General features: G+C 40.6%; 1 protein-coding gene across 5 annotated transcripts in view; it reads right to left on the bottom strand.

Moving 5' to 3' along the window:
- LOC126272043 (E3 ubiquitin-protein ligase Bre1) overlaps positions 1-26223 on the bottom strand; it is a 263497-nt gene that overhangs the window by 87309 nt on the left and 149965 nt on the right. For all 5 annotated transcript variants that reach the window (XM_049974561.1, XM_049974569.1, XM_049974584.1 and 2 more), the window contains exon 11: positions 21467-21669. In XM_049974561.1, coding sequence (XP_049830518.1) covers positions 21467-21669 — 203 coding nt within the window. The remainder of the gene's footprint in view (positions 1-21466; positions 21670-26223) is intronic.

Raw genomic sequence — 26223 nt, 5'->3', positions numbered from 1 at the left:
GCAGGTTCGAATCCTGCCTCGGGCATGGATGTGTGTGATGTCCTTAGGTTAGTAAGGTTTAAGTAGTTCTAAGTTCTAGGGGACTGATGACCTAAGATTTTAAGTCCCATAGTGCTCAGAGCCATTTTTTGATAGAGTAGTTGTGTGCTCTCCTGGGGGTAGTGTGCCAAATTCTGTTCAACGTTGTCAAAATCCCAAGTTGGTTGGAAGAGCCTGCTTGTAATGCCCCAAACATTCTCAATTGAGGAGAGATCCAGCAGTATTGGTGGCCAAGGTAGGGTTGGGAAAGTAGAAATGCAAGCAGGAGGAACACTCGCTGTGTGTGCCCAAAATTATCTTGGTGAAATGGAAGCCCAGGATGGCTTGCCATGAAGGGCAACAAAGTGGGGCATTGAATATTAACATACCACTGGTTTTAAGGGTGTCATGGATGACAACCAAATGAAATAATTAGTACCCCAGAAAATCACTCCTAGTTGTCAGGCCATACAGCTGGTAACAATCACGTTGCTATCGGACTGCTGTGCGGTGCATCTCGAGACTCTTATTCGTCGGTCATCAGGGCTCAATTTGAAGCAGGACTCATCACTGAAGGCAATTCTACTCCAGTCAATGAGATTCCATGCAGAAGATGTGTCTGAAGATGCTCCAGACAACAGTGGAACAGCAACCTGAATGTCACCCGACAACCTGGAGTGATGGTCTGGAGTGCCATTTCTTTTCATAGCAGGATTTATTTTGTCATCAGCAGCACCATTATAGGAAGGTAGTATCTACATCCCATTTTGTTGCCCTTCATGGTAAGCCATCCTGAGCTTACATTTCACCTAGATAATGCCCACTTGCATATGGCGAGAACTGCTACTGTTAGTGATTAGCAAGGTAGCCAGATCTCTCCCCAACTGAGAATCTGTCATGGTCTTCCTGGGTTTTACTCCAATTTCCAAATTTCTCCTTGGTTTCCTTTACAGCTTATTCAATATATAGATTTAATAACACTGAGAATAAGACTACAATCCTGTCTCACCCCCTTCTCAATCACAGATTCTTTTTCATGTCATTCGACCATTATAACTACAATCTGCTTGCTGGACATGTTGTGAATAACCTTTCACTCCCTATACTTCCCTCCTGCTACCTACAATATTTCACAGAGTGTACCCCACTCAACAGTGTCAAAAGTTTCTCTACATCTATAAATACTATAAAGGTAGGTTTGCCTTTGTTCAACTAATTTTCCAGGGTAAGTCACAGGGTAAGTTTGCCTCTCATGTTCCATAACCGAAACTGATCTTCCACAATGATGGCTTCTCTTACTTTTTCCATTCTTCTGTAAATAATGTGTCAGTATTCTGCAACAATGACTTAGTAAATTGATGGTTTGATAGCATTCATACCTCGCAGTACTTTTCTCTGGAATCGGAATTATTACATTCTTCTAGAGGTCTGTGGGTACTCTGCCTGTCTCATACACCTTGTGTACCAGGTGGAGTAGTTTTATAACTGCTACCTCTCCCAGAGGTCTCAAATATTATGAGGGAATGTCCTATAATCCTGGGGTCTTGTTGCAACATTCATTTCCTTTTATTAGCCCTTTGTTATATATCTGTTCTATCACTCAGCTTTCCTTTCTTTGCTTAGTATTTGCTTGACATCTGAATCCTTGATATTCATACAATTGCTTCTGTTTCCTCCAAAGGTCTCTCAAATTTTGCTATAGGTGTTTCTGCCAGTCATGCATGTTTCTACATTCTTGCATTTGTCCTCTATCCATATCTGCTTCGCCATCTTGCACTTTCTATTAAACTCATTTTTAGACACATGTACTCACTTTCTCCTACATCAGTAGCTGCATTTTTATTTTTCTTCTTTTGTCACTTAATTAAATTCAGTATCTCATTGTTATTCAAGGTTTTGTCCAGCCTCTCCACAAATACTGTATACATTATGATATTCTCTCATTCTATAGGGGGGAAAAAATCAGTACAGAAATATTAAGAATGTACATAAAAAGCAATAAAATGTAAGAAATGCTTTTTTTCTTTGTAGTGGTATCAGTGCATGTTAAAACATATGGTGTCCACATGAGCTCAAGCTGCTTAGTGTCAAAATCTAAATGCTCACACAACATTTTAATTCAAAATTGGTTATTCTCACAGAAACATGCAGTGCAACAGAAAATGTATCGAGACTACATTTGGCACTACATGAAACATGTGGTTTCCTATGAGAAGGGGGGAGAGGGAGTGGGGTGCAGGGGAGAGGGGGGGGGGGGGGGGGAGCTACAGCACACTTTCATAGGACCTACTTTGAATTTATTGTAAACTAGCTGAGAAAAATCTGCTTTGTTTGGTCTTTATGTAAATTTCTTTTTTGAGATAATTGGGGTGAAGAGGAGGGAGGGGTAGGTTTAATGTTCAAAATCACTCTTAAGTATTCAGCAAAACCCTCATTTGAAATGAATACTCGGTCACACACTTATTTCCATATAGATGCTGAAAAAGGATTACAACGCACTGGAAAATTCTAGAACATTCCCAAGCTTTCTGGAAGCTCCTATAAGATTCTGATAGCTTCTACAACATTTTCCAACATTCTCAGACAGTCTTTGAACCGAATGCCTACAGTTGCAAACCAAAATCTTCATAGATAGGGGACTGAGGATACAATACCACATAACTGACAAGGCACTGCACGGGTGGGTAGCAGATTTGTAGCAACAAGCAGCAGGTATTTTCTGTGATTTGTCAAAGGCATTCGATTGTGTAAACCACAACATCCTTTTAAATAAATTAGAATTCTATGGTGTCACGGGCACTGCTGCAAAATGGTTCAAGTCATACCTCCCTAACAGGAAAAAAGGGTGTCAGTGCCAGGGACTAGTGAATTAAGTCATCAGTCATCATCAGATTGGGTAGAAATTACATGTGGTGTCCCACAAGGATCCACCTTAGGGCCATTGCTTTTTCTTGTGTACATTAATGATCTCTCATCAGTTACACTGCCAGAAGCAGAGTTCGTTTTGTTTGCAGATGACACAAGTATCGCAATAAATAGTATGTCGAGTGTAATTAAAGTAAGATCTGCTAATGATATTTTCATGGATATTAATAAATGGTTTAAAGCCAACTCACTGACATTAAACTTCGGAAAGACTCACTATATGCAATTCAGAACCTGTAAGAGGTTTCCACCCAGCATATGCACAAAGTACGAAGAAGAGCAGATAGAAGAGATTGACAGCCTTAAATTCCTGGGATTACAACTTGATAATAAATTCAGTTGGGAGGAGCACACTCTAGAACTGCAGAAACGCCTTAACAAATCTGTATTTGCAATTCGAGTGTTAGCAGACAAAGGCGACATAAAAGTGAAAAAGCTTGCCTACTTTGCCTGCTTTCATTCCATAATGTCATATGGTATAATATTTTGGGGTAACTCTTCAAGTCAAACAAAAGTTTTCAGAGTCCAAAAGCGCGTAATACGTATTATTTGTGGAGTAAACTCACAGACGTCTTGTAGAAACCTCTTCAAAGAACTGGGTATACTAACTACTGCCTCTTAGTACATTTACTCCTGAATGAAATTTGTCCCTAAATAATATATCTTTTTTTCCAACAAACAGCTCAGTTCATACATACAATACCAGGAACAAAAATGATCTGCACAAGGACTTAAAAGCACTTACTTTAATTCAAAAAGTGGTCCACTACTCAGGAACACTCATCTTCAATAATTTGGCAGCAAACATAAAAAATTTAGTTACAAATAAAGATCAGTTTAAAAGGAGCCTGAAAGACTTACTAGTGGCCAACTCCTTCTAATCCATTGACAATTTTTTTAATAGAAACAAATGATGTGTTGTATATATTCATACTATTAGTATTGTTATTTCAGCTTAAAAAAAAAAAGTGACATGTACCACATCCACGAGGATCTCTTCAACACGGATCTATGGAACGAAAAACTAATCTAATCTAAACGCACGGACAAACCATGCTTACATTTACAAGCTTTTTCCCCCCACAGCTAGGCCTGCATAGATGCCATCAACAACTATAGTGAACACACATCGTCCTTCGCTTTTCTCTGTCCATTTTCTCCACCCCCTCTCTCTTACCACATCATCCTTTCCCTCTTCCTTTTCCTTTTTCATCTGCACACTACCCCTCTACAGCTTGCACCTGCCTCATGTATCTTCCTCTCCTCCCCTCTCTCCATTTCCTCCTCCACCTAGCTCCCTCCATCTCGTCCTCTATCCATGTCAACCTGTCTCCACCCATACTCATCAGCAACTGCAACACAGTTGCATAAAGCAGACTGATACTTCTACTACTACAACATGTCTGTCATGCAGGGCAATCTACAAATCAGGGACCTGAAAAGCATTCATTTGCTCCAGGTGTAAAGGCCACCATACAAAGTAGGATGATAAAGCTGGTCAATAGTAGTCCAACATAACATGCCTGTCGTTCAAAGCAGCCTACATGTCGAGGCCTGGAGAACCGTTTCTTGTCCATGACAAGTAGGCTACCTGGCAAAGCAAGCTGAATGGGCAGGATGGTACTATTCCTAAAGAACATTCCAGCTGTGTAGGGCGACCTGTATGGCTCTAGCTGGGGGGAGGGGGAACCCAACAACAATATGTTTTGCCCATTTTACCCCCTCATATTGGTACTAAGGAGTTACAAACAAAAAAGTGGTCATACTCTTGACGCCTGCTGTTTCTGTGCCAAATTTGGTTGAAATTGATCCAGGGGTTTGGGAGAAGATCCTAGATATACAAACATACACACTACGCTATATCTACAAACAGATACTGATTTTCATTTACACATACGAATATATGACAACTTCAAAGTGATTTCTGCCTTAGAGCAGCATAGCACTCAAAACATACAACCACTGACTACTACTCCATCCTGTAGACAAAGCTATCTGATAAAACAAAATGTTCAAAATTGGTAATTGTGAAGAACAATGACCCATTTAAAAACATTATCACCACAGCTAATGAGGTACGAATGTGGTGCTCTCGAGTCTTGTGGGAAGCAAGATCAAATAAATTGTTCGCCTTATATACTGATCTGACAGATACCTATCGATATAAAACAATCCAGGCGATAGCAGCAGCACCTGGCGAGGTATGAATGCTAGTCAGACACATGCATCGTGCATGTAGTATCAGCGAGCGTGTCGATAAAAAATAAAAAGAAAACAGAATTATAGTTTAATTCCTTCTGCTATTCCAGTTTATATGTACATTTAAATGATGTCCATAAAACAGAAAGAAACTTCCACATGGGAAAAATATATTAAAAACAAAGATTCCAAGACTTACCAAGTGGGAAAGTGCCGGCAGACAGGCACATGAACAAAACACACAAACACACACACAGAATTACGAGCTTTCGCAACTGGCAGTTGCTTCGTCAGGAAAGGGGGAAGGAGAGGGAAAAATGAAAGGATGTGGGTTTTAAGGGAGAGGGTAAGGAGTCATTCCAATCCCGGGAGCGGAAAGACTTCCCTTAGGGGAAAAAAAGGGACAGGTGTACACTCGCGCACACACACACACATATCCATCCGCACATACACAGACACAAGCTTGTCAAGCTTGTCAAGCTTGTGTCTGTGTATGTGCGGATGGATATGTGTGTGTGTGTGCGAGTGTACACCTGTCCCTTTTTTTCCCCTAAGGGAAGTCTTTCCGCTCCCGGGATTGGAATGACTCCTTACCCTCTCCCTTAAAACCCACATCCTTTCATTTTTCCCTCTCCTTCCCCCTTTCCTGACGAAGCAACTGCCAGTTGCGAAAGCTCGTAATTCTGTGTGTGTGTTTGTGTGTTTTGTTCATGTGCCTGTCTGCCGGCGCTTTCCCGCTTGGTAAGTCTTGGAATCTTTGTTTTTAATATATTTAAATGATGTCCTAAAGACATATAAAAAATATAGTAATAGTCTGAAAGCAATTTCAAGACATAGAAGACAAGAAGTATATCTTACTCCAAAATATAAAAAGTGTTTCATTGTATGCTAAAATTATTTATTAGGAAAATATGCAAAACACATGACAGTAGTTGGGCAATGGGTGATACTGACTGAGTACATAGAGCAGAGCACCCAATGACAGAAATGCATTCCATGTCTTCCTGAAGCTAAATGCATGTGCGTATTTAGAAATGTGGCAGCATAATGAAATCTAATTTTGTAGGACATGATATAGAGTGAAATGTATAATTTAATTTTAATTGGGCTGTCAGGTTGCATCCTAACAAACACTTTGGAAAATGACAACTTGTGTACAACAATAACGACTGTATTTTAATTGTTTACATTTTGCTATTAGTTCCCAACGAAACCACCGCTTTGAAAACAGCCACATATTCTAAAAAAGCAAAACCCCTTCTATATCCAAATCCGAGGACTACAATTGAGTGCTGGAACTGTCATCTGCTAAGCTGATAAAAAGGCGATCAACAACAGAATCCATGAAGCAATCCAAAAACTCTTTTTTTTTGTGAAGTGCTGTTCTGCATTTTGCCAGCATTCGACGGTGGTGTTTGACAAAGCTTCGAACATTAATTCTGGTATGCCTGGCAGCTTAAATATTTTGTTACTTCTCACTATAAATCCCTTAAATTGGATTCACATCAATTCTACTGAGGCCAAATTGCGATGGTACAGAAGCAACCTCAAAGATGCTGCATTTGAAAGGTGTGCTTGATACTGTGAAATTTTTTGTTTTCCACATTTCTATGATGCTTATCACTCTGTTTCGTCTGAGGTCATATCTGCAGTATAAAATAATGAAGATAGTCCAAATAAAGAGTAAAACACACCTTTATAACACTGAGATTAAAACTAGATGCCCACACAACAATAGTCAATTATTAAACTCCAATGCTACAGCTTTAGCCATGCATCCCATATCAAAAATGTGTTCTACTTAGTCAATAACGTGTTCCACTTAAAAAAAGTTTCTTGAAAAATTGTAGAGCCAGTTTTATCTGTAATCTTCTATAATCTTATGTTCGAGTATAATGACTTTTCTGGAGACTAGAAATTTAGTCTGTAGGAATCAGCATGGGTTTCGAAAAAGACGGTCGTGTGAAACCCAGCTCGCGCTATTCGTCCTCGAGACTCAGAGGGCTATAGACACGGGTTCACAGGTAGGTGCCGTGTTTCTTGACTTCCGCAAGGCGTTCGATACAGTTCCCCACAGTCGTTTAATGAACAAAGTAAGAGCATATGGACTATCAGACCAATTGTGTGATTAGATTGAAGAGTTCCTAGGTAACAGAACACTGCATATCATTCTCAATGGAGAGAAGTCTTCTGAAGCAAGAGTGATTTCAGGTGTGCTGCAGAGGAGTGTCATAGGACCGTTGCTATTCGCTATATACAAAAATGACCTTGTGGATGACATCGGAAGTTCACTGTGGCTTTTTGCAGATGATGCTGTGGTGTATCGAGAGGTTGTAACAATGGAAAATTGTACTGAAATACAGGAGGATCTGCAGCGAATTGACGCATGGTGCAGGGAATGGCAATTGAATCTCAATGTAGACAAGTGTAATGTGCTGCGAATACATAGAAAGATAGATCCCTTATCATTTAGCTACAAAATAGCAGGTCAGCAACTGGAAGCAGTTAATTTCATAAATTATCTGGGAGTACGCATTAGGAGTGATTTAAAATGGAATGATCATATAAAGTTGATCGTCGGTAAAGCAGATGACAGACTGAAATTCATTGGAAGAATCCTAAGGAAATGCAATCCAAAAACAAAGGAAGTAGGTTACAGTACGCTTGTTCGCCCACTACTTGAATACTGCTCAGCAGTGTGGGATCCGTACCAGATAGGGTTGATAGAAGAGATAGAGAAGATCCAATGGAGAGCAGCGGGCTTCGTTACAGGATCATTTAGTAATCGCGAAAGCGTTACGGAGATGATGGATAAACTCCAATGGAAGACTGCAGGAGAGACGCTCAGTAGCTCGGTACGGGCTTTTGTTGAAGTTTCGAGAACATACCTTCACAGAGGAGTCAAGCAGTATATTGCTCCCTCCTACGTATATCTCGCGAAGAGACCATGAGGATAAAATCAGAGAGTTTAGAGCCTACACAGAGGAATACCGACAATCATTCTTTCCACAAACAATACGAGACTGGAACAGAAGGGAGAACCGATAGAGGTACTCAGGGTACCCTCCGCCACATACCGTCAGGTGGCTTGCCGAGTATGGATGTAGATGTAGATGTAGAACATTAAGAACAACTTGTTTCTCATCATTTTTAATGGTGTTCCATGTGTGTGCTTCACTACGAAGCAGGAAGCAGTGTCAACCATTTACTCGGTCTGTATTAACAGTGCAACAATCAGAGCACAACTAATGTTTACAGAGACTGTGACAGTATACAATTTTTGGAATAAAAACTAAATAACTAAAGTATGAAGACGAAAAACCTTGATGGCTGTTAATTCAATAGATCTTAAAGTTTCAAGTCCAATGACAAATTAATAAGATATCTAATACATAAAATGGACTTTCTTCTACTACCTTTGTACATGTCCTATGGCTGCTGAATAGTCATACGTTTGTATTTGTTTACATCTGGTTTATTTTTATGATGAACAAAGCAAGGACTTACATGTTAGTGCAAAGTCTAGTCCATGTTAAATTTAGTTTGTGTGCCAGACCCACCTAATACGCTGTGGATTTCATTTTAGAGGAAACTGATGGAGCTGTCTCACTGGATGCTGGTAACAATCTCAGAGTACAAAACAGAGGTTTGAGGACCTTGTGGGTGATTTGCTGTGCCACTCAAGTAAATACAGAAGTGCTCAACAGAATGTTGAATGATAACAATGAAAATGCGAGTCCACAAGGTGGTGTAAGTCCGTACTCTGCTCTTTAGTCTGTGAGGGATATCCAGAGACATTGTTGTCTTCAAATTTGCCATCAACATTTGGAATAATTTGTAAAAAATTTCTGTGTGGCTGATATGCATACAATGTTCTCGTAAAAGAACACACATTAAAAAATTACTTCCTCTGACACCATATATACATGATACTGAGATCCTTGCAGGTATCAATAAATACACACCAACTATCCACATAATCATTAAGACCTGTTTCAAATCATGGAAATTACACATGCCATGCCCACTGCAATGTGAGTTATTTTTGCTAAAGAAGCCAACATCATCAAATTAATTATGATTGGTGATGAAAAATCAACAAATCTGAAGTATGCACAATACCAAGATTGAGGAACCATATAATAACTCATTTTTAGCCAATACTTGTTAAGAAATAGTTATTTTTGTCATTCAACAGTGCAAAGAGAGACATACAGTTTCAAAAAGGATGCATTCAAAACAAATCATTTCCTTTGGGGGAAAGCACATTGTTGCAGCATGTGTCTGTTTTTGTGGCTATTATTGTTGTTGTGTTCAGTTCAATGACTGGACTGATACAGGTCTCTATGTATAAGTCTGTTCATCTCTGCAGTTCTATAAATACATCCATTTGAACCTACTGACTGTATTCAAGCATTGATCTCTCTCTATAATGTTTACCTCTCTCACTTCTATGTTATCAATTTCATTATTTTTTCATGTCTCAGAACATGTATTATCAACATATCCTGTCTTTAGTTAAATTGTGCGGTATGTTTATTTCCTCCTCGATTTGATGCCGTACCTGTCCATGATTATTATCCAATGCTTCGTTACTCCTGTTTTATTTTTGTTGATGTTCACCTTATGATCTCTTTTCGAGTTACTATTCACTCCATGTATTGATCTTCCAAATTCTTTGCGTCTCTGACACAATTTTTGAAAGATCTTACAGCTTTTATTTTATCTCTAAGAACAACTTCTCTCTGTGCAGACACACTAACACTGGCATTACGCAACCACCTCCTCTCGCCACCCCTTTTGAACTACTGTCGAGTCTCTCATGCCCTATCACTCATATATATGCAATTTAGTTTCTGAACAACTTAATAGTTAAAGTATCACTCCCCATCTTTTATCCATGACAACATTCAAACTTAAAAGGATATACTCTAGTAAGCATTGTTAAAAGCATTTTATTGATCTACAAATGCTATAAATGTAGGCTCAACTTTCTTCAGTCTTTGTAATTAGTACAGTCAGTACTGTCTCGTGTGGTCCTACATTTACCTTAAAACCAAACCAGCCCAGTATGGCTACTACAAGTTGCTTCATAGTTATATTAAAAACAAAGATTCCAGGACTTACCAAGGGGGAAAGTGCCTGTAGACAGACACAATAAAAAAACACACAAAAACACACAAACACACACACAAAATTTCAAGCTTTCGCAACCAGCAGTTGCTACGTGAGGAAAGAGGGAAGGAGAAGGAAAGATGAAAGGATGTGGGTTTTGGGAGAGGGTAAGGAGTCACTCCAATCCCGGGAGCGGAAAGACTTACCTTAGGGGGGAAAAAGGGTAGGTATATACTCGCGCGCGCGCACACACACACGCACGCACACGCACACGCACACAAGCAGACATATTTAAAGGCAAAGAGTTTGGGCAGAGATGTCAGTCGAGGCGGAAGTACAGAGGCAAAGATGATGTTGAATGACAGGTGAGGTATGAGTGGCGGCAACTTGAAATTAGCGGAGATTGAGGCCTGGTGGATAACGAGAAGAGAGGATATATTGAAGGGCAAGTTCCCATCTTCGGAGTTCGGATAGGTTGGTGTTGGTGGGAAGTATCCAGATAACCCGGACAGTGTAACACTGTGCCAAGATGTGTTGGCCGTGCACCAAGGCATGTTTAGCCACAGGGTGATCCTCATTACCAACAAACACTGTCTGCCTGTGTCCACTCATGCGAATGGACAGTTTGTTGGTGGTCATTCCCACATAGAAAGTGTCACAGTGTAGGCAGGTCAGTTGGTAAATCATGTGGGTGCTTTCACACGTGGCTCTGCCTTTGACCGTGTACACCTTCCGGGATACAGGACTGGAGGAGGTGGTGGTGGTGGTGGTGGTGGGAGGGTGCATAGGACAGGTTTTACACCAGGCGAGGTTACAAGGGTAGGAGCCAGAGGGTAGGGAAGGTGGTTTGGGGATTTAATAGGGATGAACCAAGAGGTTACGAAGGTTAGGTGGACGGCAGAAAGACACTCTTGGTGGAGTGGGGAGGATTTCATGAAGGATGGATCTCATTTCAGGGCAGGATTTGAGGAAGTCGTATCCCTGCTGGAGAGCCACATTCAGAGTCTGATCCAGTCCCGGGAAGTATCCTGTCACAAGTGGGGCACTTTTGTGGTTCTTCTGTGGGAGGTTCTGGGTTTGAGGGGATGAGGAAGTTGCTCTGGTTATTTGCTTCTGTACCAGGTCGGGAAGGCAGTTGCGGGATGCAAAAGCTGTTTTCAGGTTGTTGGTGTAATGGTTTAGGGATTCAGGACTGGAGCAGATTCGTTTGCCACAAAGGCCTAGGCTGTAGGGAAGGGACCATTTGATATGGAAAGGGTGGCAGCTGTCATAATGGAGGTACTGTTGCTTGTTGGTGGGTTTGATGTGGACGGATGTGTGAAGCTGGCCATTGGACAGATGGAGGTCAATGTCAAGGAAAGTGGCATGGGATTTGGAGCAGGACCAGGTGAATCTGATGGAACCAAAGGAGTTGAGGTTGGAGAGGAAATTCTGGAGTTTTTCTTCACTGTGAGTCCAGATCATGAAGATGTCATCAATAAATCTGTACCAAACTTTGGGTTGGCAGCCTTCGGTAACCAAGAAGGCTTCCTCTAAGCAACCCATAAACAGGTACCCACGGCTGTTCCCTTTAATTGTTGGTATGTCTGGCTTTCAAAAGTGAAGAAGTTGTGGGGCAGGATGAAGCTGGCTAAGGTGATGAGGAAAGAGGTTTTAGGTAGGGTGGCAGGTGATCGACATGAAAGGACGTACACACATATGTGTGCGTGTGTGTGTGTGTGTGTGTGTGTGTGTGTGTGTGTGTGTGTGTGTGTGTGTGTGCGCGAGTGTACACCTTTCCTTTTTTTCCCCCTAAGGGAAGTCTTTCCGCTCCCGGGATTGGAATGACTCCTTACCCTCTCCCTTAAAACCCACATCCTTTCGTCTTTCCCTCTCCTTCCTGAAGAAGCAACCATCGGTTGCGAAAGCTAGTAATTCTGTGTGTGTGTTTGTGTGTTTTGTTCTTGTGCCTGTCTGCCGGCGTTTTCCCGCTTGGTAAGTCTTGGAATCTTTGTTATATAGCGTTTTCCCGCTTGGTAAGTCTTGGAATCTTTGTTTTATATATATATATATATATTAAAAACAAAGATTCCAAGACTTACCAAGCGGGAAAGTGCCGGCAGACAGGCACATGAACAAAACACACAAACACACACACACCAAGGGTGTGTATGTGCGGATGGATATGTGTGTGTGTGTGTGTGTGTGTGTGTGTGTGTGCGCGAGTGTACACCTGTTCTTTTTTTCCCCTAAGGGAAGTCTTTCCGCTCCCGGGATTGGAATGACTCCTTACCCTCTCCCTTAAAACCCACATCCTTTCATTTTTCCCTCTCCTTCCCTCTTTCCTGACGAAGTAACTGCCAGTTGCGAAAGCTCGTAATTCTGTGTGTGTGTTTGTGTGTCTTTGTTTTTAATATATTTTTCCCATGTGGAAGTTTCTTTCTGCTTTATATATATATATATAGGGAGAGATAAAGGTGTGAAAAAAGTCGAAAAAGTGTTGGTTTGAGATGAGCTCTGTTAATCCTGTGCTGAACTTAGGTTGGTGAACAACAATGGGTGCAAAGGTTAGGTAGTTGTGTTGTCTCCAAAACACGTTAAAGGGTGGGGAAATTCAGGAAAATTTCGAAAAAACTGCGTGTAAATGTATTCAAAGGACTGGTTATGTACTGGCAGATTATGAAAATGAGGCTAACAATTGTCTGACGAAGAAATAATAACGTTTAAACCTGTGGGAAGCTGCTAAAAAATGATCGGTTATGTGGGAAAAACGGCAATGGAAATAAAACGAAAATTGTTGGAAATAGCTGAGATGGTTGTTTAATGGGTGAAAGGAACTGAAGCTGTGAAACAGTATTCACGAATTTACACTAAATGTTTGTAAACTTGGAACAGTGGATTTTATAGCAGCGGTAATGTTGAAAGCATTAAAATTTTTTAGGTTATGGTTTGGAAGTAAATTATGTATTATTGAGTATAATTAGGCAGGATAAAATGTATGGTAGATTACAGAAAAAGGGAAGATGAATACAAAGTGAAACTACTTGTACAAACAAAAAGAGAAAGTAAAATGATAGAAAAGATTTCGAAATGCAACAGAGACAATAACAAATTAATGATGTAAATAAAATAGAAAGAAACTTCCACATGGGAAAAATATATTAAAAACAAAGATTCCAAGAGTTACCAAGCGGAAAAGCGCCGGTAGACAGGCACAATAAAAAAACACACAAACACACACACACCAAATTTTGGGCTTTCGCAACCGGCGGTTGTTTCGTCAGGAAAGAGGGAAGGAGAAGGAAAGAAGCCAGCTTCATCCTGACCCACAACTTCTTCACTTTTGAAGGCCAGACATAACAACAATTAAAGGGAACAGCCATGGGTACCAGGATGGCCCCCTCGTATGCCAACCTATTTATGGGTCGCTTAGAGGAAGCCTTCTTGGTTACCCAAGCCTGCCAACCCAAAGTTTCGTAAAGATTTATTGAGGACATCTTCATGATCTGGACTCACAGTGAAGAACAACTCCAGAATTTCCTCTCCAACCTCCATCTGCCTAATGGCCAGCTTCACACATACGTCCACATCAAACCCACCAACAAGCAACAGTACCTCCATTATGGCAGCTGCCACCCATTCCATATCAAACGGTCCCTTCCCTACAGTCTAGGCCTTCGTGGCAAACGAATCTGCTCCAGTCCTGAATCCCTAAACCATTACACCAACAACCTGAAAACAGCTTTTGCATCCCGCAACTGCCCTTCCGACCTGGTACAGAATCAAATAACCAGAGCAACTTCCTCACCCCCTCAAACCCAGAACCTCCCACAGAAGAACCACAAAAGTGCCCCACTTGTGACAGGGTACTTCCCGGGACTGGATCAGACTCTGAATGTGGCTCTCCAGCAGGGATACAACTTCCTAAAATCCTGCCCCGAAATGAGATCCATCCTTCATTAAATCCTCCCCACTCCACCAAGAGTGTCTTTCCGCCGTCCACCTAACCTTCGTAATCTCTTGGTTCATCCCTATTAAATCCTCAAACCACCTTCCCTACCCTCTGGCTCCTACCCTTGTAACCGCCCCCGGTGTAAAACCTGTCCTATGCACCCTCCCACCACCACCTACTCCAGTCCTGTAACCCGGAAGGTGTACACGATCAAAGGCAGAGCCACGTGTGAAAGCACCCACGTGATTTACAAACTGACCTGCATACACTGTGACGCTTTCTATGTGGGAATGACCAGTAACAAACTGTCCATTCGCATGAGTGGACACAGGCAGACAGTGTTTGTTGGTAATGAGGATTACCCTGTGGCTAAACATACCTTGGTGCACGGCCAGCACATTTTGGCACAGTGTTACACCGTCCGAGTTATCTGGATACTTCCCACCAACACCAACCTATCCGAACTCCGAAGATGGGAACTTGCCCTTCAATATATCCTCTCTTCTCGTTATCCACCAGACCTCAATCTCCGCTAATTTCAAGTTGCCGCCACTCATACCTCACCTGTCATTCAACATCATCTTTGCCTCTGCACTTCCGCCTCGAATGACATCTCTGCCCAAACTCTTTGCCTTTAAAATATGTCTGCTTGTGCCTGTATATGTATACATGGATGGGTGTGTGTGTGTGTGTGTGTGTGTGTGTGTGTGTGTGTGTGTGTGTGTGTGCCTATCATTTTTCCCCCTAAGGTAAGTCTTTCCGCTCCCGGGATTGGAATGACTCCTTACCCTCTCCCGAAAACCCACATCCTTTCGTCTTTCCCTCTCCTTCCCTCTTTCCTGACAAAGCAACCGCCGGTTGCGAAAGCTCAAAATTTTGTGTGTGTGTTTGTGTGTTTTTTTATTGTGCCTGTCTACCAGTGCTTTCCCGCTTGGTAAGTCTTGGAATCTTTGTTTTTAATATATTTTCCCATGTGGAAGTTTCTTTCTATATTATTTGCTTCATACTTGTGTAGGTAACTAATGTTACAACTTGTCACCTTGACTTATTACACTGATGATTCAGTAATACAAACCTTTATCAGCACCTGTCTACTTTGGTTCTCAGATTTTTACATTTGTCTTGCAGTCTAGGGTTATTTGGCCTCTCTCATATCCTACATATCTGGTGGAATAGTTCTGCCATGGTCATGGCCTTTGTTTTTTCAGACTGAAGTCTAGACAGTAAGCAGTGCCCATTTTTCTTGAGGAATCTCTAATGATAACAGTCTCATAATTACTCTGGATTAGAAGTAGGTCACTAAAGTAGTATCTACTATTGTGAAAATGCCAGAGCATGCAGTTACTGCCAACAACAGAGCAGGTGACTTTGAAGCCAATGGTTTGTATGCTCCAAAGGCATATGAGACACAAGCTGAAGCATTCCAATGTGCCAATGAAGTGGCAGAGTTTGATTAGCAGCACATCTGAAGTGGCTAAGAAGAAAACAGTCAATGAATATCTGACTCAAGGACCGTAAAAATATTGTTCAAAGTAACTTTTCACTCTGTAGCATAGAAAACTATAAATTAAGTAATAAATTTTGCAGTACTAGTATTGTAGTTCCAGTGCAGCAACAAATCAAACTTTTAAAAAATTCAGATACAAAATGGTGTATGTGGGGAGGGGGGAAATGAAGTAGTTGTCCCTACAACACAAAAATGGAGAAAAGTAAAATGTTGGAGCAACTAAGTTGCAATGATCTACAAGGGGCAGTCATTTAAAATGAGACACATGGAAAAAAGTAAAAAAATTATTTATTAATTCAAAAGAAACCACCATTAACTGTTAATACATTTATTCCACAGAGAGACAAGGCAGTCATTGCCTTCATGAAAATATTTTATGCAGTTGCCTGCTATAACTACCTATCACAATGGTATTACTAACAGTAGTCTGTAAAATACAGTGCTGGTGGGTTGGGGTGGGGTGGCAGTGGGAGATTTGTACATCTGGAAAGATTATGACGACAGCTTATGCCACTTGGGGAATATTAGACACACTGATTATTGTTTCAACATTGTACCCCAACAGATAGCACCATCTGTGTCTACCCTTTAATGGAGAAAGTTCACAACCAGAAGGCTCGGTTGGTGCAAAGGTGTGAAGCAAGCAGGCAACCATGCCATAGTGATGCATTTGTGCTTCCTACAGCCAACTGAGATAGTTAGAAAGGGGTCAAAGTGTCGTCTTCCAAGTGGCGGGATGGTCATTTTGGAGACTTGCCACACAAGTTGGATATGCTGTGTTAGTTGTGCAATGACACTGGTATCAGTGGTCACATGGACATTCTCACATTCACAATGTTCTGGACATCTAAGCAACACAGACGGCCACCAAGACTGTCTTGTCTTAAGGACAGCAATGCCAGTTCGTACAGCTACCACAGCACACACAACAGGGTCTTTGGACTCATTTGTGTCAATACAAACCATTGTGGACCAGCTATTAGCTGTGGGACTACGAGCACACACCTCTAGCCCGTATTCCATGAAATGGCACACCGCGGTCTTCACTGATGAAAGCAGATTCTGCCTCCATGCAAATGATGATCATTTGCATGTATGACATAGACCTGGCGAGTGCTGTCTTGTAGAGTGCATTCATCCCAGACATACAGACACCACCACAGTCCTTACAGTCTACAGTGTGATATGTTACAACTCTTATTCACTTTAGGTGTTTATGGAGGGGACACTAACCAGCACTCAGTATGTGCAGAAAGTTGCTGGACCTGTTGTTCTGTCATTCTTGCAACAGAAAGGCGGTGTATTGTTCCAACAGGATAATACTCATCCACAGACAGCCCATGGAACTAAATATGCTCTGCAAGATGTGCAGCAACTTCCCCTGCCAGCACAATCTCTGGACTAGTTCCCAATAGAGCACATGTGGGATATTGTGGGATGAGAAGAGACTTGGGCGGTCGTCAACCAAAAACTCTTACAGAACTATGTGAACAGATGAAACGGGCTGACATAATGTACCCCAGGACAGTATTCACCAACTGTACGATCGACCGGACACCAGAGTCAGCACCTGCATTGCTGCCCCTGGAGATTACACCAAGTACTATTGGCAAATTACCAAACTACACTGTGGCGGCAAACATAAAAAAAAGAGAGATAATATTAACAATAATAACAGTAATATTAACAATAATAATAATAATAATAATAATAATAATAATAATAATAATAATAAATGACTTTCAGGGTTTCTCTTCAAAATGACATATGTATGACATCTAAAATGTTTGGTTCTTGTGCAAAAAAATAATTGAAAGTGTGTCTGGACTTTATGTACATCCTGTACATACATTTATGGCTGTTGATCTGCTCTGGATGATGACATGCTTGCCTGGGTATTAACACAGATCCATTGGTGACCGCGAACATTTTTCCATGAAGGCACTGACTGCCTTGTGTCACAGAAGGATAAATGAACTAATAGCTGTGGCACTTTTCCTAATATTGTTAAACAGTTTACTCACTTTTTTCTATCCATCTCCTTATCATTTGACTGTCTGTTATAGTATCATTAGCTGTAGAAACTAGTGGCAGAAGAAGCTGAGGTATTTTTGCTGTGCTACTGAAAACAGTTGATCTTTATATAGAAAGTATACAGGTATCTGATACAGCAAGCTCTTCACACTGTACTCATGCAATAGTGAGTGACCTTCAATACCATGAATTTCAGAATGAAAATCTAAAAACCATTTCAAGTGGCAGCGATAGAAATATGAACAAACATGTAAACTCTTTGAAAATAACTATAGTGGAGTTCTTCCACAGAGATAACATGTGGGAGTTATCTAATGCATGATGATATAACTGAAATATAATTTTTGTGTTAAAGAACAATGCCAGTTATTTAAGGAATTTTACCGTGTATTTAACAGTCTGCAAATACCTTAATTCTCACAGACTACATTTGAAATTAAATAGCTTGAAGATGACTTCATTATGACTGGAATGGAATCTTTGTGTTGAAATCAGCAATATTTTGAAAAATATGAAGAGAAAAATACTCCAGGTAGAGCTGAAGGTGTTCTTTAACGCAGTGGGCTGCTGCTAACAAGGCTGACTACTCTTACAGCAACATGTCCATGCAAGTCTGTGTTCACAGCCGTAAGGTCTTGCTTCAACCTTAGCATGATGATGACGACGAATTCAGTTCATGCTGGCAAAGAGGATAGGATGATGATTATGACAATGATGAAGTCAGTCAATGCCGGCAAAGAGCCATGTCAGGTACACCTGGAGAGGCACGTTGCAATAGTGTAATACATAAAATCCATTATGAATTTTGTGGAACAGCAACTTTTCAAGCAAGCAAAAAATGTGAAGGTTATCAAATGTTCACTGGCAACAATCCACAAATTGCTGCTGTATGTTGAAAGCAGTTTGATATCTTTGTTACCGTATACACTCCGAGTGGTTGCTTTCATAGAAAGTGATGTTTTGATGGACGGGCAGTTTAACCTCTCGAACAAGAACTTTTAAGTTATGACAGTGGTTTCTTATTAAGCAATTTCAACTGTGTATAGCTGACGAGTTATGTTTTCTTGAATTGATTAGATTAATAGGATCAACATAAAATTTTCTTTTTCTTTTCAATAATGAGCACTATGTAATCAAAAGTACATTTTTCATATTAAGTGCAGTGTGCTGCCACCTACCGCCAGGTACTCCATACCAGCGACCTCAGTAGTCAACGGACATTGAGTGAGATCAGAATGGGGTGCCCCATGGAACTCATGGACTTCGATCGTGGTCAGGTGATTGAGTGTCACTTGTGTCATACATCTGTACGCGAGATTTTCAAACTGCTAAACATGCCTAGGTCCACTGTTTACGATGTGAGAGTGAAGTGGAAATGTGAAGGGACACATACAGCACAAAAGTGTACTGGCTGACTTCGTCTGGACTGACAGAGACCGCCGACAGTTGAAGAGGGTCGTAATATGTAATCGGCAGAAATCTATCCAGACCATCACACAGGAATTCCAAACTGCATCAGGATCCACTGCAAATACTACGACAGTTAGGCAAGAGATGAACAAACTTTGATTTCATGATTGAGCGGCTTTTCATAAGCCACACATCATGCCGGTAAATGCCAAACGATGCCTCACTTTGTGTAAGGAGTGTAAACATTGGACAATTGAACAGTGGAAAAAACATTGTGTGGAGTGATGAATCACAGTACACAATATGGCAATCCGACGGCAGGGTGTGGGTATGGCAAATGCCCGGTAAACATCTGCCAACGTGTGTAGTGCCAACAGCAAAATGTGGTGGTGGTGGTGGTGGTGGTGGTGGTAGTGGTGGTGGTGGTGTAGTTGTGTTTCTCATGGAGGGGACTTGCACCCCTTGTTGTTTTGCATGGCACTATCACAGCACAGACCTACACTGATGTTTTCGGGACCTTCTTGCTTCCAAATGTTGAAGAGCAATTCAGGGATGGCGACTGCGTCTTTCAACATGATCGAGCACCTGTTCAAAATACACAGTCTGTGGCAAAGTGGATACTTGATAATAACATCCCTGTAATGGACTGGCCTGCACAGAGTCCTGACCTAAATCCTATAGACCACTTTTGGGACATTTTTGAACGCTGACTTCATGTAGGCCTCACCGACCAACATCGACATTTCTCATTGAACATATGCCTGCAAGAGTGGAAGCTCTCATCAAGGCTAAGGGTGGGCCAACACCATATTTAATTCTAGCATTAGTGAAGGAGGGTGCCATGAACTTTTAAGTCATTTTCAGCCAGGTGTCCGGATACTTTTGGTCACATAGTGTATATAAATGCAATCTGCAATGTTTAACACTTTGGAGGCCACAACTTTATGCTCAAGAATAGGTCTGGCCACAATTTTCTTGATGCACAATCTATCAGTTGAATACTGCCTCCTGTTGTCAATTCCTAAAATTGTATATAAAAAAAAAGTAGTGAACACAACATCTGCTGTTGCGAATGGCTGAGCCAATCTGATCACATTGGCATAATTTCATGCATGTACTCATTAGGTTTCAGTTTGCTGTAATTCTGCTAGAAATATGTCATGTTTATTGAGTTAGCAAGAAATTTTGGAAGCTCAAGAGGAAAAAATTGCTCAATAACTTATCTCACATTTCTTTTTTAATTTAAAAAAAGGATAGTTATACTTTCTGTCATCATTACTTTAAAATTTGTAACATATCAAAGACCTAAAGAAATATGAAAAATAAATCCTGAAGTTTGATATTTGTTTTGTATGTACTACTCTTGAAGATACATGTGCCAGTTATGCTTTAAATAACGGCATAAATGGCCTGTTTCCTAAGCCCAATATTTTTCTAAGTGGCCAATCTCCAACGTGTTAATAACATAATTGTTACTGACATGTATATTTTTATTTTCAAACATCATTTGGAAAAAACAAAGAACATATGGGGGAATAATAATATCTGCTTGCCTGTTCCACCCCCCCCCCCCCCAACACACACACACACACACACACACACACACACACACACACACACACACACACACACGGTACTATAACACCTTTCTTTATCTTCTCCTCTTGTTCTTTCTATTTTGTCCTAAACATTGGTTTTTAACACACAGTTAACATTATGAAGTTTGGTGCACTACACACAGAAGAAATCTTGTAGTTGCCAAAATGCACAACAGGAAGGAATGATGAATACAGGAATACTTACAATTGCGATGGATACAATAAACCACAGTAACACAATGTTAATTCTCTACCACAGATGTTAAAAGAAAAGCTTTCTGAACAACACGCACAGTTACTTTGCACATGCACTGAGTAGTGTAATGAAGAGGATAAAATATTAATAAATAGATTGTACATAATATTTTCCCTTAATGACCTCCTAATAGGTCTTAAAAGAAATTGTGATTTCCAGAGTACACAAAATGTCATTTTTCACAATATTATACAAATACTATATGATAAAAATGTGGCAAATGCAGCAATTGTACATAGCAAGGTAATATACGTTTGCTAGAATACTACTGCAAAAATAAAAATACAGTTTGTGATTATACAACAAAAATACAGTCTGTGATGCTCTGAAGAGAGCAAAAAAATTAAATGTCCTTATTGCTGATATGTTTAATTGCCCAAATCCGAAGGAAATCTCTAGCATTAATAAAGTTGTAAAATCCTACATAAAAGTCAATGTCAATGATGTAATAGAGTTAGTCCTTCAAAACTCACTTTAACTGAGCCCTCAGATCTCGTACAAGTTCCGATTCCGCTGTTTTAGCATCTTTTCCCCGATGCTGTTCACGGTGATCTTTTTCGGTTTTGATTTCTTTTTTGACCTCCCCCTTCTCTCGTTTTATGTCCTTCTCTTTCTTAATGGTTGGTGATGTAAGCTGTCTTTCCTTATCACCACACTCTCGTTCCGCCTCTTCTCCCTGTGTTACAGTAACAGTCAAAATTTTTTATTTAATATCAAAACATTTTAGACTACTCACCATAAAATTGCTACACCACGAAGATGACACGCTACAGATGCAAAATTTTACCAATAGGAAGAAGATGCTGTGATATGCAAATGATTAGCTTTTCAGAGCATTCACACACGGTTGGCGCTGGTGGCGACACCTACAACGTGCTGACATGAGGAAAGTTTCCAATCGATTTCTCATACACAAACAGCAGTTGACTGGTGTTGCTTGGTGAAACGTTGTTGTGATGCCTCGAGAAAGGAGGGGAAATGCGTACCATCACGTTTCCGACTTTGATAAAGGCCGGATTGTAGCCTATCGCGAATGCGGTTTATCTCATCACGACACTGCTACTCACGTTGGTAGAGATCCAATGACTATTAGCAGAATGTGGAATTTTTTGGGTTCAGGAGGGTAATATGGAATGCCGTACTGTATCCTAACTGCCTCATATCACTAGTAGTCGAGATAGGTATCTTATCCGCATGGATGTAACGGATAGTGCAGCCACATCTCGATCCCCGAGCCAACAGATGGGGACGATTGCAAGACAACAACCATCTGCATGAACAGTTCGACAACGTTTGCAGCAGCATGGACTATCACCTCGGAGACCACGGCTGCTGTTACCCTTGACGCCGCATCACAGACAGGAGTGCCTGTGATGGTGTACTCAATGACGAACCTGGGTGCATGAATGGCAAAATGTCATTTTTCCAGATGAATCCAGGTTCTGTTTATAGCATCATGATGGTCGCATCCATGTTTGGCGATATCGCGGTGAACGCACATTGGAAGTGTGTACTCGTCATCGCCATACTGGCATATCACCCGGCGTGATGGTATGGGGTGCCATTGATTACACGTCTGGCACCTTTTGTTCGCATTGACGGCACTTTGAACATTGGACATTATATTTCAGGTGTGTTACGAGCCGTGGCTCTACCCTTCATTCAATCCCTGCGAAACCCTACATTTCAGCAGGATAATGCACGACCGGATGTTGCAGGTCCTGTATGAGCCTTTCTGGATACAGAAAATGTTCGACTGCTGCCCTGGCCAGCACATTCTCCAGATTTCTCATCAACTGAAAACGTCTAGTCAATGGTGGCCAAGCAACTGGCTCGTCACAATACGCCAGTCACTACTCTTAATGAACTGTGGTATCGTGTTGAAGCTGCATGGGCAGCTGTATCTGTACACGCCATCCAAGCTCGGTTTGACTCAATGCCCACGCGTATCAAGGCTGTTATTATGGCCAGAGGTGGTTGTTCTGGGTACCGATTTCTCACTATCTATGCACCAAAATTGCATGAAAATGTAATCACATGTCAGTTCTAGTATAATACCCATTTATCATCTGCATTTCTTCTTGGTGCAGCAATTTCAATGGCCAGTAGTTTACTTTATAAAGTAAAGTGTAGTTAACTTATTTAATAACCAACTGAGAACACAGTACACACTTTTCATAAAATATCTATCACTATTTCAGACTTGTTCCTATATAGCATTAACAGTTTTCCAAATGTAGTATCTTACAAGTATTTTGTAATTTTGTCCTGAAATTTGTAACAAAGAATGAGGACCGAGTTCAATGATAGCTTTGTCAAAACGTGGCATAAGCAAAGCACTGGTAATGTTTCTAAATGGTATTTTGACACTGCTGGTGTGTGTATTATTCCCCCCCCCCCCCCCCTCCATGATAAAAATGGCAAAAAGCATTGAAAACTAATACAGTTCTTAGCAATGCGGAATGAGTTTTAAATTGCATCTTTATTTCACTGGGACACAGCCTGAAGAAAGATGTTCGTGAGAGTGGAAAGTGTATTTTAGGTAATTAAGTGGAGAATGTTGTACTGTATGCATCCTTGTTTATGTCTATGCCGATTAACTGTAAATAATGTCAACTCCGGATATCTGCAACGTGCGATGGCAATAAAAAATGCTTTATTGGCTGTGGCGGACTGCTTGTCCTTTGGGACATCAGAGCTTCGCCATGTCTTGAAGAGCATAGAGCAAAAAATTGGGCACAAAAATGCCAAAAAAGAAAACAAAATTATGAATAGTCATTAAAACTCTCTCAATCATTAGCTAATGTCAAATGGAAACATATGTATGTTGAAATTGCCTGAGGTATGTCCAACCGAAATTGTCATTGAAGTTATGTGTAGAGAAAAAGTGAAAGCAAAATACAGAAAAGTTAACATACACAGTTTGCATCATTTTGTATACAGATCATGTAAATTTGATACCCAAAACTCCAAATGTCAGACACTCAGATTGGTACCAAACATTGCAAGTCAATAGAGTATCAATCAAAACACCAATTTAGTTTGTGCTATGTGCTGTCACCCACTAGAACACGCATAAACGGCAATTAAAAGTAACACAAGACCTACGGAACACAGGAAATGCATATCTGTGACTGCCTGTTTTGTAGATCTTGCATGGATGAGTTGGTGAAGTGTGAGGTTGTCGTACCATAGGTCCTGCGTACAAACCCACTGATGACTTTTTTTTTAACTGTTTACGTGTGAAACTATTACATGTGAGAACATTTTCCTGACATGTAACAGGAGCTTTCAGAGTTTGTAGCAATGTTCTTTTGGCAGTCTGCTTTCACTTCATTAGTTGAATGCAGCAAGGCTATAGAGTGCATTTGCAGAGGTAGGTGTGGAGTTCTGCAGACATGCATAACAGACACCACTCGAGATGAAGTAGCTAGCGCATTTGTAGTTTCACGGAATAAACATACACATTTAAAACAGTATTATAAAGAAACAATTGCATCACACATGCAGAAGTATTAATGGTAACAACAGCAACAACAACAACAACAACAACAACAACAACAACAATAGGCTGCATATGGCAGCACTGAGTACATTACATGTGCGTGTCGAGGCTAGAGTCTCATGTCTGCATGCACTCAGACATGCAGTTGCTATCCAGTCTGTTTGCTACAGGTACTTTACTGCTGTTGTGCAACATGAATCCATGGAAAATTATTGACAATCTAGTCGAACTGTTGCATAGTGAATTGTGTACGTACAACAATGAAAATGACTGAAGTAGTACAACATTCCTGCTGGACATAATTGATGAATGGAACGAATCGAACATCACTGAAGGGAAACATTAGATATCAACAAGCACACACCAGGCGGAGTGGAATTTTTCATTTGTGACCAACTGAACGGATTATAGTCGATGTCTTTGATATCGTCACCAGAATGGTTCTTAAGCAATGGAAATGATGAAATACCGCAGAAGGAGAAAAGTGTAGTGTCTTACTCGAAAAATGAGAAAAATCAAAATTATCAAAGATTAGATCACATGATGCCTGCAGTGAAAAACAGATCTTTAACTAGGTGTCTTGCATGATGCATGTTGTACGACTGGAAACAGTAGAGGGAAAGTGGAGAGTGTGTGTTTACATTGATTTTTGAATGTTATGTACACTAATTTTATTATTTACTACTACTACTACTACTACTACTACTACTTCTACTTCTACTTCTGCACATGTGATGAAATTGTTTATTTTTCACTACAGATTTACTTTATAGGTTTACTGCTTTCAAAGAAATTAAGCAAAAGCAGACAGCCAAGGAAACTTGGCTGTAAACTCCAAACAGCCCCTTTACATGTCAAACATGTTGTCCCATATAACACTATCATGCATAAGACAATAAAAAAAAATTGGCGTCATAGGGTTCAATCCCAGGACCCCTGGTAAAATGATCTAATGCTCTACCAGCTTCCCTACGAAAGCTGTATGTATTAGTTACTCACAGTTATGCTTTTCTGTGCTCCATAGTTCTGGAGTTACTTTTAATTACCGTATACGTTTGTTCTGCTGGACGACAGCACATAGTACATAGTAAATCAGAGTTTTGGTCGATACACAATCGACATACAATATTTAGTACCGAACTGAGTGTCTGACATCTGGAGGTTTTGGTGTGAGCCCTCTTACAGTCATCGAGCCTCAGCAGATGGAGACGAAGGCACACTGTCAGGAGTGACACTGCACAGCATGTTCACAGCCTCAAGAAAGCTATTAGACGGCAACACTCAAATTTAAAAAAAGGGTGATTAGGGACAGATCAATCAAAGTGAGGAGTTAGTTTCGAGATATAAAAAGGGATTTTCAAGAAATAATGGATAAGTATATGGCTTTGCCTATAGCAACAGAAGTAAACAACAAAGAAGAATTAGGTGAATTCACATTGTAGTGTCACCCAAATTTACCATTATATTTAAGATGAAGTTATTTGATGACTTGATAAAGACCAAACAAATGTGATTTAGCACAACAGAAGGAATAAATAAGATCTATTGACCACAGCAACCAAATCCCCCACATGAACCATGGACCTTGATTTTGGTGGGGAGGCTTGCATGCCTCAGCAATACAGATAGCCATACCAATAGGTATCTGTTCAGAGGCCAGACAAACGTGTGGCTCCTGAAGAGGGACAGCAGCCTTTTCAGTAGCTGCAGGGGCGAACAGTGTGG

Source organism: Schistocerca gregaria, chromosome 1 (genome assembly GCF_023897955.1).
Source record: "Schistocerca gregaria isolate iqSchGreg1 chromosome 1, iqSchGreg1.2, whole genome shotgun sequence".
NCBI lineage: Eukaryota > Metazoa > Arthropoda > Insecta > Orthoptera > Acrididae > Schistocerca > Schistocerca gregaria.
Note: the sequence above shows the minus strand (reverse complement) of the source record. Positions and strands in the feature narration are given on the sequence as shown.